Source organism: Balaenoptera ricei, chromosome 15 (genome assembly GCF_028023285.1).
Source record: "Balaenoptera ricei isolate mBalRic1 chromosome 15, mBalRic1.hap2, whole genome shotgun sequence".
Lineage (NCBI taxonomy): Eukaryota > Metazoa > Chordata > Mammalia > Artiodactyla > Balaenopteridae > Balaenoptera > Balaenoptera ricei.
The window spans coordinates 81,170,229-81,189,037 of NC_082653.1; the positions used below are offsets into that span (position 1 = coordinate 81,170,229).

Here is an 18,809-nt window from a genome sequence, read left to right on the forward strand (position 1 = left end):
CAAAAACAAGAGTCAGCCCTGCAAAACCATGTGCAACTGCAGTTCTGCTTAATTAAATCTCACAGCAAAAGCACTTGGGGAGATCTTCTGGGTAAAAAGAGTTTGTGCTAAGTGCTTTTATTTTTTTACATTATATATTTTAATTTCGTTAAAGGATCTTTAAAAAGTGGGGGTGTGCCTAAACTAGAAACAAAAAAGGTTCCCAGTAAGGTTTAAGTTTCTCAGCGTCGAACTGGGAGAGCCTTACTGGTTTTATGCCAACTTCTCCCATGGAGGGTGGGTGGGCAGACATTCGCGGACAGCGCTACACTTCCACACCCGAGTGACGGGTTGAGACGGGGGCTGCTGGGAGCCCCTAGCACTGATGGGAGGCTCTCCCTGCTCTGGGGTCTCCTATGGAGGGGAAATGGAGTCTCGTTTAGCTCACGCTTCTGTATCATGTGTGGGAGCTTCACATGCTGAAACCTACACATCAAGGCGCAAGGAACTAATATACCCCCTCCCCCACCCTCCACCACCAGTCATACGTTGGTGAGGATGGCAATTCTTTTCCAATCCTGTAAATCTCGAGACGAGAAGCCTCCTCGGTCACAAGCACGTGGACCACATAGCAGCCAACTCTGCAGGGCTCTCCCACCTCCAGCCCCGAGCGCTGGCTGGAGAGGCCCTTTCTCAGGAGCCCGATCATTCTGGAAGCCCACAAGACACGGTTCCTGCCTTCCTCTTCCCAGCCATTCGCCTGCATTCACAGGTGCCCTGAGCTTGTCCTTCTTCACATCACAGGAGTCAGGGACAAAGCAAGAGACCCCAAGGAGCAGGCTGAGGCCAGGCCGCCGGCGCCACACCCTACACGGTCGCCCGCCATTCCTGGTCCTCACAGGCCTGTGAGACTCGCGATGGTGCCCCCATTTCACAGACAAGGAGGCGGATGCCAGGAGGGCCAGCCCTTCAAAGGTACCCGAACGCTAAGGGCGACATAACAGCAAGCAGGGATGCAGGCCCTTACGGAGCACGTACCGTGTGCCCAGACGGAGACCTGAGGACAGCAGGGCCTGCTGGTCCCCAGATCCCCACGCATCCATCCTACCCCCGGCCCAGGTTCCTGCCGACACCTGCCCCGACGCCACACGCCCCAGGAAGCACGGGAAGGCAATTCTCGAGGTGCCCTTTGGACCCAAAATGAAAGTGTTTGCTGCTCCTCCTCAGGCCAGAGCCCTTTAAATAAAAACGACCCACACGTTCTTGTGTTTGTATAAAAGATATTTACTTCAATGATCACACCTAGGGTGCTAGTGAATAATAATAATACATGGTGTGAGTTTCATACAGTGATATTGCTTCTCCATATCATATAGGGACCGTTGTACAGTGCTGAGAACAAACAGCGTATGGCTAACCGAAGACAGAAGGGACAACGCCCAGGGGCCGACGGGTGCCTCCCCCCACCCCCACGCCAGGCGGATCAACTTTTGACTTACCGTGTCGAAAACAAATAGCAGAAATAAAATGTTACTAGAGATGGCTCACAGCAACACAACAAAGACTTTTCTCAAAGCTATTTGTACAAAAATGATGGTGTTTTGTGTTTTTTTTTGTTTGTTTTTTGGTCAATTGGGTCATTGTGAGGATTTAAAAAATAAAAGTCTGTGATTGTGAGTATGAACAGATGAGCTCTAAAAACATCTAAGACTTAGTGCGTTACAGAAAATATAAAATACTGCTAAAATGTAAGACACCACAAGACACGGGGTGCAGGGGGGAAGCTGAGCTTATTAGGAGTCATCTGGAAGAGGCCCGCCGTGCGGCCGGCCGTCCTGTGCTGTGTTAGTTAGTAGTCTGGGCAGGAGCGTGGCCACCCGCTCTCATGGCAAGTAGTTTATTGCACAATCGCAAAGAGCTAGGTCTTACTCAGTGGAAAGGGACGTGGGGGACACCGCCTTTTCTTTTGCTTTTTCCCACTTTTATAACAAGCTATCCGCAAATGCTTTCGGAATTTTGAACGAATCCTCATGCCTCCAAAATGCACAGCATTTTCTGAGGGGGTCTCGGAGAGTGGGACATGAGATGCCCGTTTTCCCAAGGAGGCAGAAAACGGTTTGAAAGTGAGAGAGAGAGAGAGAGAGAGAGAGAGAGAGAGAGAGAAATGCATAGACTACTTGGAGGGAAATGAAAACCCTTTGGCAGGGGAGGGATGGGGGCCGTTATTTCATCAGAGGGCTTTCTTTCAGAGACAAGGACAGAATCAGGACCCCAAATGATGTCAGAGGAGGGAAAAGTCGTGGCACGGAGAGTGAGTCGGCGGTCGGTGGGCCCTTTGGGAGCCCCACCTTGGCCTCCACCACCAGTCCCACTGCACCCCAACACCCGATGAGCAAGTAACTGGGTGTCTTGTTGGCTGTGCCTCTAGCCACAGAAAGCTGTGCCCCTGGTCCAAACTTCCTCCACACTTGACCACGTGAAGGGGGATAAGGGACTCCACCCCACCCCCCTGGGGCGGGTCCTTAAGCCGCAGCCGGACTAAGAAACACAGTTGCTCCTCAAGAAGGTTCTGACCAACTTTTGCAGGCAAGGAAAACAACAACAACAGAAACGAGAGCCAACCGAAACCTGTCAGCCCACGTGAGCCTTGCCCGGAAACCTCTGTCACCGGAAGTCAGGCTCGACCAGGCCGCCGCACCCGCTCTGTCCGGGGCTCCTGAAACGCCATGAAACCAGAAGTCTGACCAGAGGCTCTAGGAGGCTTTGGGGAACTGAGCTTTGCTTTTTCTAAGTCTCCTCTATAGCTCCTCACGCGAGTGTCCTTTCCTTACATTGGTACATTTTTTTTTTGTTCAGCAACTCTCTCATTTTGAAAAGTTAGACGTGTAGAGACCACCAGTGTTTGGGTGGCAGCCCTGGAGACAGACGTCTGATTCTGCTGGAGAAGCCCCCGCTGGCCCCCCTCCCCCTCCCGCCTCCCACCCCCCCTCCGCATCTCCAGACCCTTGGGTTCTTTGGGGCGGGGGAGGGCAGGAGGCAGAAGACGGTCACCACTGGAGTGATAGCAAAAAGCATTTATGACAACAACAACGACACAAAATAACAATATACTCCTGATAAGTACTTAAAGGATTAACCTAATAATAAATAGAAGAGGCTAGAAATAATTTTTTTTTTCTCAAGGAAACATCCTTTTATAATTATCCTCACACACGCTGGCGGGTCAGTAGCAGTCAATCCATCTCAACAAGAAAAGGTTAAGTGCTGGAAGGCAGAGCTGTGGTCTCACACTGGAGAAGGTTCTCAGCTGCTGAGTCACAGACCCCCTCCACCCGCCCTGCCACCCAGCCAGAAGTTCTGGTGGGTACCCGTGGGCCCTACACGCCTAGCTTGGCGGTCAGCAAGAGGCAAGCTGAGATGGGGGTGGGGGGGTGCTGGGGAGGCCTGTTTTCCCTTCAGTTCATGAACACACGGAACTACAGTGAACAAACTCGTCCTACTCCTCCACAACCTGAATCGTCCTGGTCTAAAGCTTACTTTGAGTTCATTTGGTGTGCAATACGTTACATCTTAAAAATGAAGAAAAATGATTTCTATTGCACAGAGCTTTTACACATAGTCATCTATTTAAGTGCTTTCTGTTTAAAGCAAACTAGGCAAAAAAAAAAAAAAAAAAGAGAAAAGAAAAAAAAAAGGAAAATGAAAAAAGGAGAAAAAAGGGAACCAGAAAACAAAAGCAGCCCCGTGCCACTTCAATGCATCTTGCTGACTGGTGTCTGGTTTCACCAACGGAAGTCCCAATGCTTCCGTACACACTGTGCTTCTGATTATTTTCCATAGGGATGTAGCCATGACATTGGGATATAAGGCACCTTTCCTTTCTGATCACAGAAAGCTTGATACATAGCATATAGCATATTTTGTGGTAGAAATGAAAGCCTAAACGCTACAGAAATTACAGTAACACAGACTCTACACTATTGGATAAGCTAAAATGATCCATGAAAAGCAACTCAAAGCTATTTTAAATGTTGAATAGCGGGGATGGGGAAGTGTACATTTATGCCTAGCCTAATGTCTTTCTCTCACTCGCCTTTTTTTTTTTTAAGGTCCTTCACCTACAATGCCCAACTTTTAAAATTAGCATTTTGGAGGAGACTAGGCGCTTTGGAAATGTCTTGTTAAAGCTAAATGTCACTTCATCCAAAAATGAAAATGGGGAGGATGCCACGGACAGCGTGGACACAGTCTCTTTGGAGGGAAGGTGGTGACGGAAGGGGTGGTAGCAGGGCCTGGGCTGGTGGGGGCAGTTCCTGCGATGGGACAGACGGTGGTGGTGGGGGGAGGAATTGCATGTCCTTCTTCTTCCCTGACCAGGGATGAGGCTCCCAGGCTGCTAGGGCAGGGCAGACTCCAGGGCAGGGCTCATTTTATGCTCAGCTCGGCACTGCCCACGCCCCTTCCTCTGCCCCCTCTATCAGCCCCGAGTGCTCTGGCCTCAGTTTTCTGCACATCTCTAAGGGTCTCAAAGCCTTGATCTTTTTGGAACTTTAATTGGCAACTTGCTTTCCCTTCTTTTCCCGGTAGCTTTCATCTACCAAAAGGCAGCGACGGATGGGAATGGGAATTAACATTGCCAAACTGGGCCATCCTCTAAGCAAGCAGGTGTGCTGGCCGGACCGACATTCAGTGCACTGGGGAAACAGACGGACATCATGTTGGAGGCCCAGGCCACCACCTTGACACTTAGGGCAGGAGCTCTGCCTCGGGGGTCACGAAGGCTCCCCTAACGCCATCAAGGCCCGAATGAGACCGCAGCAGCCCTCCCGGTAAGCGCTTCCAAACTCTTTCCATCAGAACACTCTGGCCACCTCACCTAACCAGCAGCCGTGGGAGCTGGTTTTCTTCAGCACGGGGCGGAAACTGGCCTATTCTTTGGGGAAGAAAGGGTCACGTGACTGAAGACTGGGCATGAGGGCTGGAGAAGGCCGTATTCTCTCCTGTCCTTCAGAAGATTCCCACGGAGGTCTCACAGAGGGGCTGAAACGATAACCTCCCAGTGCCAGAGACAACAGAGCTCCCCGAGGCCAAGTGGGAATCCTGGGGAAGTGACCTCACGTGGCCATGGAGGGGCAGCCCAGGGCAAGGGAAATGGCTGTGACGGATCTTAACAGCTGAGTAGGAATGGACAGAGTGCAGAGGCGGGCCAAAGGCAAGGCCCTCTGAGGCCCGAGACGGCCCCTGCCTGCAAAGGAAACAGCTGTGAGAGCTTCAGGAACAGGTGGAAGTCAAGAGGAGAGTCCCCGTGGCTCACAGAGAACAGCTGTCTGTCCGTGTTGTGCTCACAAGAGGGAAGCCGCCTGCCCACCAGGCCAAGATACACTCATGGACGCCACACTTCTAGGTTTTCTCTTCCCGGATCCCACTTGCCTCACGTTTCTGAGGGGTGAGGGGTGAGGTCGAGTGGGAGCATGGTTAGTGAGGTAGAAGGGGACAAATGAGTGTGACAACAAAGGACATCCAAGGAGGGAGCCAAACCTCCAGGCTGAAGGGGCACAGCTACCAGCCCACCACGCTCGCCAGGACCTCTCCCTGCTCCATCTCCCCCACGCAGCTGGCTTACTGGCCTCAGAGAGGAGCAGCCTGGGACGGCTAAGGACAGACTCTTGTTCTCACAGGCCCGTCGAGAGGTGCCTGCCATAGTGCATTTAAGGCAAAGGCTACTGTCCCCAAGTTCAAGACCTAGTAAATCACCACCGCTGTTTCACTCTGTGCCCATCCCTGAAGGACGGGCGTTATGCTCCCCCTGGCTCCTCTGCTATTTTCAGGGAGGTTTGTTTTCCTACAATCAGAGGAATGAAAAACATTGCATAGAAAGTCAATAGAGTTCATTGATCACCCCTGCATGTAAGGACATGAATTCAGGGAGAACAAAGAAATCCAGGCCAACTTTAGCCAGAAAGGCACCTGCCTGCGGACAGAGCTGTCCCGTGACTCGTCCCAACCTCTTAGGGCACGACTTCCAGGTGATCTGAGGATAGTTAGCTGACGCCAGAGCTTGCGTACAACCTGCCCTCTGCTTGGTCTGCTCAGGGCTGTGGGCTGATGTGGCCCCAGGCATGGAGGCATTCGGGTGTTTCCTTCCTCCTGGAGCTGGCGGCTGGGCCTGGGGCTGGCTGGGGAGGGTCTCTCACAGCCAGAGGGAGCACAGACGCACACTTAACCCAAAGCTCTGTTGTACTCTGGGTCTGGACCACCAACCAGCATATGTGGCTTGTAAATGGGGGGGAAAACAAAGATGCCCACAGGAGGGAGATGAGCAGGGAGGCATTTGTGCTTTGGAAGTTCAGGGAAACTGTCCCAGGGAGGCCATGAACTCTCATCTTTTTGCCTCGGTCACTTTCCCAGACGTAGTGGCCATGGCTTGAGAGTAGTCATACAAGTCAAGATCCTGGCATTTCCTGGAGACTTCTCTCCAGTCTGCTGACCGTAAGCCACCTCGTGTCGTGATGTTCTTTGGGAAGGTAGGCTCTGAGGAAAACCGAGTTAGAGCTAGATGGCTGTGGTAATCCTTTCTAAAGAAGGGCGGCCTGGTAGACAGAAATCACAGACAACCCTGCCTGATCCAGAAGTTCAAGGGAAGAGGTCATCTGGGAGCCAGGTGGCGGGAGCGAGCGGGCACAGTGCTGGGACAGAACCCACACCCCTTCCACCTCAGACAGCACAGGAGAATGTGGGCAGGAACCAAGGGTCAAGAGGCTGAACATGAACACTGATTGTATGCGGAGCCTCCACTTAGCCAGCTAAGTAACGGCAAAAACCTTAACTTATGAACACTGCCTTCAATTAACAAAAAGAAGCCATTTAAAATGGTATAATGGAGCTTGTAATTAAGTGTTAGTGTTTTATACGAAACCGTTTTCCCCAGGGGAGAGGTACAAATCAGCTTTTTAAACTGATGGAGCGGAAAGAGGAAGAGGTCGGCTGCCTGTGGGAGCTACTGCTTGGAACGCCAGCCAGCTGAAGGTAAAGCCCACGGAGAGGATGCTGTTCAAGGCACTTGAATATTGCTTCTCAAGATGAAAGATCAACCCTTGGACTCAAAATGAGGGGCGCAAAGAGGAGGGGGACACCCCCTCCCCCCCCCCAGGTTTCTGTTATTTAGTGGCAGCTCTTAAAAGTATTATAGTGACAGCTTAACACAAGAGATCATAGGGTTGGGATCGCAATCAAAAAAAAAAATAAAATAAAATAAATAGAGGAAAAAATACAAACATGGAACTGCAAGCAAAATTTAACCAACTGATTGTATCGAGCACCCAGATGTAAGTCTGGCAAAAAAGATAGAATGGAAATCAACAATAACCTAGTTTAAAAAAAAAAACAACCACCAACAACAAAAATGACTAAATTGCCTGGAAGAGCCAAAGCGGCTGTTTTCGACGTTACTATTTGGCCACTAGGATGGACAGATTTATACTTTTTCAATTTCCTCAGATTTCACACCTTAGTAAATAACAGTCATGCCTTTAAAACGAAAATACTACCCTAGTATTCCCTGTTAACGCCCTGCTTTTCGTTCTAATGAAAATCAGGTATTTGGAGATTCAGCACACGTGACGACAAAATTCCTCCTTGAGGTTTTCGTGGAGAGGACACCACAGTACTGTCAGGGGCTCTGCTGCTGTTGTGAGGGTCACGAATGCAAACTCGCTCTTCTCACCGCACCTGGATTCAGCCAGATGTGAATCCGTTTTCCCCTTAAGCTCCTCCATGTTGAATTCTCTGCTCACTGAACCAGATTTCAAGTTCAGAGATGATATGCAACCATCGAAAGACAAACGGCCTGCCTCCCAGCCTCCTAGAGCCTTCTGCAAACTTCTTATTCATGAAAAGGCATTGTCTTTAGTGTAGTGACTCTTAAACTTGTGAAAACTTGAACTAAGTGCTGCAGTTGCAGGTTAAAAGACTGTAAATGAAAATACATAATTTCTAAAACATCATGCAAGAAATGTGGTTTCACATCTTACAGTCAAAGTCCTACAAGTTAATTAATACAAGCACACTGAGGTGTAATAGCGGGAGCATACCTTTAAAATTAGAACTCCCTCCCACCCCCCCCAAATCAAAAAAAGGTAATATTAATTAAACTTAGAAATAATGAATGCACCATTAAAATGTCATCCAAAGATGTTGACCTAAGACAAAGGTTTCAATGATACACAATACGGTCAAAAAGGTTTCAATCAGTAATATACAGTATGACAACTACATCTTGTAAATTATACCCAATACTGCCGGCAGTCTATCCCTCTAAAGAATATTTGCCCCTCTCATCCCTTCCTAACAATCAGATAATAAAATACAGCACCTATAAATAAGCAAAAAAAAATATATATATATACCGAAATCATCTATTGTTAGTTTAAAGATATGGCAATAAAGGAGTCTAAATTAGCAAACTTGTAGAAGCCATAACTGATAAAACAGCTTATTGAAAAAAGGTGGCAGTAATGCACTCTATGTGTGCACAGGTACTTAAGAAAATACACAGACGTATAAAATTGCACACACGCACACACGCACACTCTCATCCACCTCTGTTCTCACGCATATACACATAGACGACAGGAGGAATCAGAGACAAGTTAGACTTTTGATTTGTACTTAGACTGCCCTAAACTGTGCATAAAAGAACGTTCCAAGAGGCAAAATGAATGGAGGGCCAATGGTCTGGTCTGGATGTGAAGAGCATCAGCGTTTTGGTGTGAGTTTGGGCCATCTCTACCGGGGTGGGAGCCGAGCCCAGACTGCCACGTTCTCTCTTCTGCAGGGAAGGAAGGAGGCTTCCCACGACGTCAACAGTCATCAGTGCTTGTGGTGGGAAGAAAGGGAGAGAGAGAGAGAGAGAGAGAAAGAGAGAGGGAGAGAGAGCGAGCGGGAGAGAGAGCGAGCGGGAGAGAGAGCGCGTGCGCGCGCGAGCCCTGCCCAGGCCCAGGGAGTGGCGTCCCCTGGTGGGGCTCAGTCCATCAGGTGCCCGGGAGAGTGGTGTGAGGTGCGGTGCCTTCTGTGTCGTGGAAAGACTGCTGCCTACGAGGGGCCCTGTGTGGCCCCAGATCTGCCTGCGGCGACCTTCGCGGCCTACTCTTTCCTCCTTTCTTTCAACGCTCGTATGTGTGCAAGATGCACTAACACAGACGTAAGACACCATAAATTAAACAAAATGAACGGGTACATGCTACAGTTCTAACTTGTCTCCTACACCTCCGACATATGAGGTCTGATCAGCGTGCTCTGCGGTTAGAGGTTAAAAAGCAGATTATAAAATACCTAGATTCGGATCTTTTCTTTTTGTCCTGATTTGGCCTAGAATGGAGTGTATTAAACGAACCCTGGTCAGCAAAAGCCCAGAGTCAGTTAAAGCTATGGATCAATGTGCACTACATGTCAGGATTCTATTCACGTACAAGAAGACACTACGTCAGCTACCACAAAATCAGATAGTTTCCTGATGTGACTTTTCTTTTTGTTAAAAAATATGTGAAGTAAATGTGTTTTACTTTAATTCAAAGTTTCAAAGGAGAAGATTCTTTGCTTGAAAATATTTAGGAATCCAAACTAGTGTGTTTAGAGTCGGTTTGACTGTGCAATCTCTTAGTGGCAACTGAACAGCTACAAAAACTTTCTTTTTAAATTTTTCTGAAAAATCCCCCCCCCCCTTTTTTTTCCTGGTTTAAGAAGATAATAGTGTATTATCGCTCTGAAGCCATTAGATGGCAGATAAAAAGCCCCCTTTTAATATGTGGGTTTGATTTTTTTTTTTTTTTTTTTTAAAGCCCACACGAAAGAGGAGGGCGCAAGGCAAAGCTGTAAGAGTTATTCCAGAACCTGTGGAAATCACTTAGGGCAATTAAAAAAACACTTCAGGGTACAAAAAAGCTCGACTACACATTTCCGTTTTCTTCCTTGAAAACACGACATAGATTGGGCTTAATGCTCCTTTGTTTTCTATATGCACCTTGGCCTATGGCGATTTTGCCCTGTGGCCCGCAGGGCGGTTAAGTGCGCAACACGGTCCAGGCCGCGGAGTCGGCGCCCCCCCCTCCTGCCCGGCCCGGCTCGGCCAAACTCGGCCAGACTCGGCCCAGCTCGGCTCGACTAGGCCCAGCTCGGCCCGACTCGGCCCTGCCCGGTCAGGCGTGGCCCGGCTCGGCCAGACTCGGCCCGGCTCGGCGGGACGGGCGGGCGGCGCCCTCTCAGAACTCCCATTCGATGGGCTCCTCCCGGCTGGCGGCCTTCTCCAGGCGGTGGATTATGCTGTTCAAGTTCGCGGCCTTCTTCTTCCTCAAGGGGTTGTCTCGCGAGTCCCTGGCGCCCGCCGCCTCCGGGAGGCCGAAGAGGCTCTGCAGCGAGCTGGGCCTGCGGGCGGCCGCGGGCGCGCTGGTGCTTGGCAAAGCGGAACTCCTGTCGGCGCCGTCCCGGGCCCTGCACGGGCCCTCCCCCGGCGGGGCGGCTGAGGTAGCGGCGTCCTCCCCGGCCGCGGGCGCGGCGGCGGCGGGGTTTGGCACGGGCCCCGGGCCGTCCGCGGGGCCCTCGGGCGGCGGCGGCGGTGGCGGCGCCCGGGGCCGGCTCTCGTCGGTGGCGGCGTCCGGGGCCGGGGCCCCCGAGGGCGGCGGCTCCGCCTTCTCCGCCGGCCGCGGCGCCTCCTCCCGCTCCTCCGGGGCCGCGGCCGCCTCGGCCGGCCCTCCCTGAGACTTGGCGGCGGCCGCGGGGCCGCCCGACTCTTCGGCGTCCGCGGTGCCCGGGCCCTCGGCGGCCTCCACGCCGTCGCAGCTGTCGCCCTCCGAGCTGGGCGCTGCCCGGCCGCTCCGGGCCGACGGCGAGTCGCTGGCCCCGGCCTGGCCCTGGCTCCCGGCCTGAATCTCCTCAATAAACAGTTCTCTGCGGATCCGAGACCTACGAGACACAAGCAGGGGGGCGCCATGAGGGGGCCGCCGCGCACGGGCGCTCTGCGCCCCTTCCCTTGCGGCCTGAGCCTCCTGCCATCTCCGCCCCGACGCCCTCTCTCCGTCCACCGCACCGCATCTCACACTCCCACCCGCCGGACAGCCGTTGAGGCCCCTACGGGCCCCAGAGCGGAGCAGGGCCCGCTCCCCGGCGGCCCTTCTATAAAGCCGCCCCACCCTTCCCAGCCAGGAGCCAGCAGAGACCCCGCGGTTTCCTAAACCCGGTGCCTCTGTGTAACCTGTCCCTTGGCTGGCATGCCAGTCCCCTCTTCACAAGGATGGAGCGCAGCGTTACTTATTTAATGGCACGGTTCCTCCACCTCCAACCAGGCTGTGAATGGCGAGGTCCCATTCTTAGCACACCCCAGGCCTAGCATGGTGCTTGGTGTACAGTGATAAAGGCCGACTGCATTCATACATGGAAGGCGAGCGTGAATGATAACCACTGCTTCCTCATCTGGACTTCGTGACAGAGAACCAATTACTAGACGGTGCCCAAAGTGAAAATCTTCAGTGTCCCGCTCTGAGCCACGGGCCAGGCAGGGCCTCTGGTCAAGGCTGAGGCGGGATTCTGACAAATTATGTATTTCAACTAATTCCCTCCTCTAAAAGAAAAGCAGGAAAGGGTCATTTCTGATCAAGCAGGAAGGAGGCCAAATAACGTGCTCCAACACATCAAGCATGTTTTAATCAAGCTGAGTTCAGCCTGCGGTGGAAAGTGTGCTTCCCTGTTTTGTCGGGTCTGAAGGAAACAGCTACAGAAGGGCCCTGGCCTTCCCTGTTTTGGAGCCCTTCGTGATGTCATGACAGGGCTGTTGTCAAGTCTGTTTTGTTTTGTGTCGGAATTTCTCTTCCCATCATGCTCACAGTACTAGGCTCAGTCAGAAGTCTCCCCAGGTGTTTCTTCCAAAGAGCTGAAAGAGCCTCTGATCATGAGCCAACTGTTAGTGGAAAAGCATCTTCAGGGAAAGGAGCACCAAGCCCAGTGTCCTGCAGAAACTGGGCCTGCAGAAATCCCTGGGGTTAGGCACACACGAAGATATTTTCTACAGTGCGTATAACTCAATAAAGGTTAACATTTTTTGAGAACCCACACTATGCCAGGTCCTGTGCTGGACGTAGGGAGGCTGGGGCCAGGGAGAATCCGGCTGTAGTTGAGTCCAGTATATCAGAACTCTGGTCATGGTTATCTGCTACATGGTTTTTTGCTCCACACATAGGGTGAGCTCTGACCCTTGTCGTGAAGATGCTTCCTGAGCCAGAGCTACCCGGGTGAGATCCTGAAGCCCCCCAGAAGTTCCCAGGGATAACGGAAGACTTTCCTCCTTCCCTGGGGCTACCTTGGGAGCCCGTGAAATGGCAGCTCCCATAAACAGCTTCCTGGGCACTTTGCTGGGAGGGCGAACCTGCTCTTTGCTGGCTTTTAAGCCCTTTGGCAGCCAGAAATGCCCGTTGGGATGAACACCCAATCCCATTCCACCCTGGTTATGGAGGTGGGAGGCTAGACGGGCAGCTGAGGGTTTGGTCCCATCCAGGCCACAGGCCCACCCTGGACTAACTCTGAGTCTCAGGGGCAGCCTGGCCCGGCTTGGTGAACAGGCTTTTTGGAACCAGGCAAACCTGGGTTTGAAATCTGGCTGGTCACTCACTAGCCGGGCAACTTGGGCAAGTTCCTTAACCTTTATGAGCTTCAGTTTTCTTAGCAGAAAAATATGGAGAATAGTGTCTTCCTTGCAGAGATGTTACAATTAAATATTAATGTATACTATAGGACACAAAGTAGACAAAAAAAAAAGTAAAAGAAAAAAAAAAAGGAACTATTCTTCTGTTCTTACCATCTAGCTGCCTTTTCAACGACAAAGTCCCCGTTATAAGCACTGAGGCTGAGACAGAAAGGCTGAGGGAAGAAAGGGACAACTTCATGCCCAGGGCCTGGGATCCAGGCTGCCACCCTCACTGGCTCGGCTAACGTGTATAATAACCTTTCTCTGTAAAACGGGGCTGGCAGCAAGCACTGAATTCGACTGCTCATCAGAGGAAGTGATGAGATAACATCTACAAAGCTCTTGGCTCAGTGCCTGGCACATGTTATATGCTCAGCAGATACGAGACGTCATCCTTCTTAGCCTAGGTTTGTCTCCATGTCCCTGAGGAAGATTATCTTCTGGTCTAGAAAGATCAGGTCCCAGAAGCAAATCTGGTTTTCAGACAAGTCATGCAAGGCTGACAGGATGCCATGGCTTTTAGGGCTTGGGAGAGTTTCTTCTAATGGACCTGTTCTTCTCCAGGAGACCAGGTGTCCTGTGCTATGTTGTTCTGAAACTCCTGGGTAAGTGGTCACCCTAGAATACTTCTAATTTCCTTAGGGTGAAAGGGTAAGAGGAAGTAAAGTTTTATTTTATTTTTTTGATGGGGGCAAAAATCGACCCCAAACATTACTAAGGGTTCCAGTGGCGCAGTAAAAAATAAATCAACTTCTGTTTAACTCCTGTGGAAAGAACCTAAGAAACTGCCCTCTCGCTTAGGAATTAAAACACGCTCAGTGCATGTGTGCTGAGTGCTACTGTGTGCTCGTCCTTGTGTGAAGCTCTGTGAGACGTACCAGGTAATAAGCTGGTCTGGACTAAGCATTTAAGGGAAGAGCTAAAGCCATGGAGAGAGTGCTCGCTCAGCTGGAATCTCTGCTCTGCACTTTTCCTTTGGGTGACCTTAGGCAAGGGACTTCAATTCTTTGGGCTTTATGCCAGTTCTGAATGACCTGGTGCCGCTTCTCATCCAACCTATTTTGTGGCTTATAAAATTCTTCTCTAGTTCAGTTCTTCTTTCAAGACCCTGCCGTATCATACCTCTTCCAGGATAGTCATCCAGATCTCCGCAGGTGAAACTCATCTCTGCCCTCGGTTATCCCACGTGACTTACCAGCCTGCTTTGTTGTGGAGTACGTTTGACAGAAGGCATTTATTGCACATCCATCTACTCTAGGTCTGGACCTGAGCTCATGACTAGCTTTTGAGGTTCTACTGCTATTCTTCCCATCTCCCCCTTCTCTCTTTATAGTTGAATTTGCTTAAATGCTCAAGTGAGGCATCTCCACAATGACCAGCTGACCATCATGTGATGGCAGTACTATGGTGGTCAGGAGGCCAGCTGGGAAACGTGGAGAGTGCATGCCCTGGCCAGGAGGCAGTGACTGCCACTCAACTGAGGCCTGTAGGGGGATCTGGAAAAAAAAAAAGGTGGCCCCAGCAGGGCCAGGGGAAATGGCTTTGGAGATGTTTTGTGCGACTGGTAGCACCTTTACCCAGATACTCAGCAATCTACAGCTTCCGGCACCCCTGTCCAGGGTTGTGATTCTTGCATTAAAATGGACGTAACTTGCAGAAGACTCAAAAGTACACATTCAAATGCACCTTTGTGTCTAGAAAGTGAAAGGAGGATTGTGTGACACCTGGCAAGGAGAGGCTCTGGTGAACTTCTGCCCACGTTTCCATTCACTAGCCTTCACTGCACTTTAGTTTACTACTTTGGAGGTTTCCTTCCGTGCAGAGGGAGCTCTCCATTATTGTAACTGCTGACCTCACTCTGCCTCTGTTTTTATCTGATTGGTAAATGTAGGATGAATAAGCTAGCCGGGCTCAGCTCATGTACTTTGTCTTCTTGAGAGCCAGCCTACACATGGGGAGGCCTGCCGGGGCCAGTGGTGCCATGATGGATAAACTGGCCTGGTTTTCAGGGTCAGGGAGCAAGTCTGTTTGGCTCTCACACTAAGCTACATCTGCTAACGTAGCCTTCATCAGCAATAAAGGTATTATTTTGGCTCCCATCTAATAGTTAAAAATTTTCCAATTTGTTCAGATCCTGGGAACAATTGTGCCCTGTCAGAAGCTCCAGCAGAGCCTATCCGATGAGGCAGGCCCCAGTTTGAGACACAACTCCTCCCTCTAGCCCCTGACTGTCTGTGATCTTATGTTGCCTGCCACTTATTTGAGGTGAGGAACCATGAGGGCTCCACCTGCACTGGTTATACATGTGTACTTGTCACCTTGGTATAACCAGGAGCACCTACCCCAGTTCTGCCGAGCCCTAGAGAAAATGATGTTTTGATGGGAACTAGCGATCGAGATGGCCGAGTACAAGGCATTAAACAGGCAGGAATTTCCATCAGGCCACTGAGAATTCTTGGTTTCTAGCAGTAGGGAGTCTTGGTTATAGCGGTGATCGACAATTCATTATCTGTCAGTGGATCTCCATTATCTAATCCCAACGTTTTACCCCAGTCCTTTGTTCTAGAGGAGAGCACCGGGCCCTTCCCTCCTCAGGTAAGTTATTTAACCCCTCTGCGCTTTATGTTTTCATCTACAAAATGTGGAAAAAACTATATCTCTTACACAGTTGTGAGGATCAAGTGATACAGTGCTGGTTAAAACACATAGCTCAGTGTCTGTAGACCTAGTAGATGCTCAATAAATCTTCATTAACTCATGACTTTCCCAGAAGAAAGGGTCTTACACTACTTGATTTAATTACAAAACTAATCAAACTAATTTGGAAAACAATACTGTAAAAGACCCTGAGAAAGCATTAAAAAAATCACCAAATACACGGTCACTACTGTGGAACCATGAATGACTACACTCTCCCTTTCTAAATGATAGCCCTGAGAGATTTTTTTTCTGGTCTCTAACTATATGACCCTACGTCTTTGGGGTTTAAAACGCCAATACGAATAAGAAGCCAATTAACTGACCAAACCCCAAGTTCTCAGTCCCCAGCACATCGTCCTTGTGCACGGTGAACGGCCAGTCTCTGCAGTACCCGTCGGCCTCTTCCCGAGGGCTGAACGCGCGCTCTCTAAACTGTAGCTGACTTACTGGGCGAGAGCAGGGCCGTACCTGTAATTGTGGAACCAGTTGATGACAGTGCTGGTTTTCAAGTTGAGCTGGGTGGCGAGTTCTTCGATGGTTTTTGGTGACGGGTATGGCTTTTGCTGATACGCTCGTTTCAGAGCTTCCTTCTCTTCGGGAGCCAGCACCACTCGGGGTTTCTTCAGCTGGTGCTGGGGCTGGGGGCTGGCGCCCTGGCTGTAGTCGATGCCAGCGGAGGGGGGCTCGCAGGGCTGGCTGTCGCTGACCGAGCTGTGCCGCCGCTTCATGTAGGCTGAGGGAGGGAGAGGAGTCAGACTGAGGTGCAGGCGCCGCGGGGAGACCCGCCCCGGCCCCGGCCCCGGCCCCGACGCTACGCGGTACGCCCTCTGCTCCCAGATATTGTTGTGTGGACCGTGGCAGCCCCCTGCTCTTCCGAGAGCATCTCAAAACACCTGGACCAGAACCATTCTGAAACCCAACACACGCTCATCGAGGCCCTGCTCTGTCGTGACGTGAGGTCCCCGTCTGTCCCTGCACGACCCACGGTTTAGTGGGGACACAGAGAAGTATACAGATAGGTGGCCCCAGTAAGGTGTGATACGGGAGGCAAGCGTGGGGTGCCACGGAGGCGGGCGCTGAGGGAGAGTACTCAGCTCAGCCTGGGGAGGGGGCCGGGGAGGCTTCCTGGGAGACGTGATGATTAAACTGAATCTTGAAGGACAAAGGGATTAACCAGAAAAACTAGGCAGCGAAGTAGAAGATGGTAGGAAGCTGCTCCAGAAAGCGGGAATAGTGGGTGCAGAGACACAGAGGCACGAAACAGCACGGTCAAAGTGTGTTTGTGTGTGTGTGTGTGTGTGTGTGCGCGCGCGCGTGCACATGGGGGGTGGGGTGTGCTGGAGTTGTCGGACCTAAAGGTGGAGAGACGGGCGGCCAGGGTAGGCCACAAGTTTGGACGTAGGTATTACCTAGAAAGCAGTGGGAAGAGACGAAAAGATTCTAATGAAGGGAATGATGTGATCAGCTCTCTGCTTCTGAAAGGCTGCCTTGGCGACAGCTCGGAGGGTGGAGTGGGAAGGACTGAAAGGAAGAAGCTCAGTTGGGAGGAAAGAAGAATAAAGATCTGCACTAAGGCAGTGGTGATGGGGCTGGAGCAAAGCAGACAGATGGTGGAGCTGTGAGGCGTGGAACTGACAGACGTAGTGGCTGACTCAGCGAGGGACCAGAGTGAGCGGCGCTGAGGACGGCCCCCTGGTCTCAGGCGTGGGAGGTGAGCTGGGTGCTGGTGTCATTGGGCTGGGTATCACAGAAGGAGCAGACTAAAGGGAGAAGATGATGGTTCGTCTTGGAAACGTGGAGTTTGAGGGGTCTCTGGGTCACCCACGTCGAGATGTTCTGTAGGCAGTTTGAAAGACAGGTGTTAAGCTCAGAAGAATGGTCCGGGCTAGAGAGAGGAACTTGGAACCACTAGAACAGAACCTGTAGTTAAGTCAGCGACCTTGATGAAAAAGAGGAGGGCCGAGAATGGAATCCTGGAAAACACCCACATGCAGAGGATACCCCAGGAAGCAGCAGCTGTGAAGGATCCAGAGACGGGAGGCAAACCAGGAGACAGTGGTGTGAGGAAGGGATGAGTGAGGAGTGAGGGTCCCTGCGTCAGTGCTGCAGAAAGGAAGGTCCAACAAGCACCCAGGATGTCCTGGGTGCTTAGACATTAGGAGGTAACTGGAGGCCTCGGTGAGCAGATAGAGCGGAGCTGTGGGAGCAGAAGCCAGACCGCAGTGGATTTAATAGTGAACAGGAGGTGAGAAAGTGGAGGTAGTGGGCAGGAGTTACTATTCTAAGAAGCCTAACTGTAAAAGAAACGTGAGAGACAGGATGGCTTCTAGAAGGGAAGTCCCAGGTCGAGGGTGGCCCTTTAAAGATGAGAGAGAGCTGATGTTTCCAAGCTGATGGGGGAGAAGACAGAGAGAGCTGGGGCTACAGGTGAGGGAGGAGACGGCCACCGGAGGTGCATGAGGTGGGTCCTGAATACAGGAGTAGGAGTGGGGGGGAAGGGTGGGGTGGGTGGACATACAGACACGTTTATAGGGACTGAGGTGGGGAGAGTTGACAGCCTTGGTTTTCTTTATGAAGTAGGAAGGCAGGAGGAGGGGTGATCTGAAGAGATGGAAATGGAGTCTTGAGAGAGGTCGGTGAGAAATGGTGGTGGGGATGGAGGGGGTGATGGCGGGGGTGGGGAGAAGCACAGAGGACCCTACTGAAACCGGAGATACAAATCTGAGGCGGCACCGACCCGTGTAGGTCCCAGACGCCAAGGAGGTTGGGTGAAGAAGACGGGCAGGGCGCTAACCCAAGGCTGGGATTTGCAGGGGGATGAGGAATGAAAAGGTGTGCGATAGAGTATCATGGCCAGAGAGTACCAAAGCGGGGATCGGGGCAGGGGGTGGTGTTCTGGGGAAGCAGAGAAGGGCAGCAGAGGGCAAACTGCTGGGGGAAAGCCTGGGAGGGGATATCCAGGCTCTGGAGCCATCTGGGGTCAGCTGGGATGAACGGAGAAACGTGGAAAGGTGGACGGACAGGGAAATGTGGTCAGTGACGGGGGACCTGAACTCAGGCTTCGAGAGGTAGAGTAGTTGTGGGCGAGGATGCAATTTGGAGAATCAAGGGTTGAGGAGGTCAAAGAACTTGAGGCCTGGGTGCTGGACAGGTCAGATGGGGCTTAAAATTCCCCTGGATGAGGCAGGACATGGGCGTGGAGGAAGGCGCTGATCCAGGGGCCACAGTCTTGAGAAAACGTAGACAGTGAGCAGGAGGTTGGCGGACGGAGATGAGAAGGGGCTTCGAGAAACCCTGCTGGACCGAGCTTGGAGGAGGCTCCTAACCCAGGAGGGGAGGAGCGGCCAGAGCAGGGCTCAGAGGTCAGGAAATGCGCGGCCCGGAAGGCACAGCAGCTGGC

At 51.6% G+C, this 18,809-nt stretch overlaps 1 protein-coding gene across 9 annotated transcripts in view; it reads right to left on the minus strand.

Annotated features, from left to right (window-relative positions):
- The window catches only part of CUX1 (cut like homeobox 1), a 371,808-nt gene that overhangs the window by 15,488 nt on the left and 337,511 nt on the right, over window positions 1–18,809 (minus strand). For 6 of the 9 annotated variants that reach the window (XM_059898024.1, XM_059898028.1, XM_059898023.1 and 3 more), the window contains 2 exons: window positions 15,878–16,142; window positions 1,240–10,935 (listed from right to left, as the gene is read on the minus strand). The exons of the other annotated variants lie outside the window; for them this stretch is intronic. In XM_059898024.1, the coding sequence (XP_059754007.1) occupies window positions 10,236–10,935; window positions 15,878–16,142 (965 nt within the window). In that variant the 3' untranslated portion in view covers window positions 1,240–10,235. Of the gene's footprint in view, window positions 1–1,239; window positions 10,936–15,877; window positions 16,143–18,809 lie in introns of those variants that run through there. 9 annotated transcript variants of the gene reach the window in all.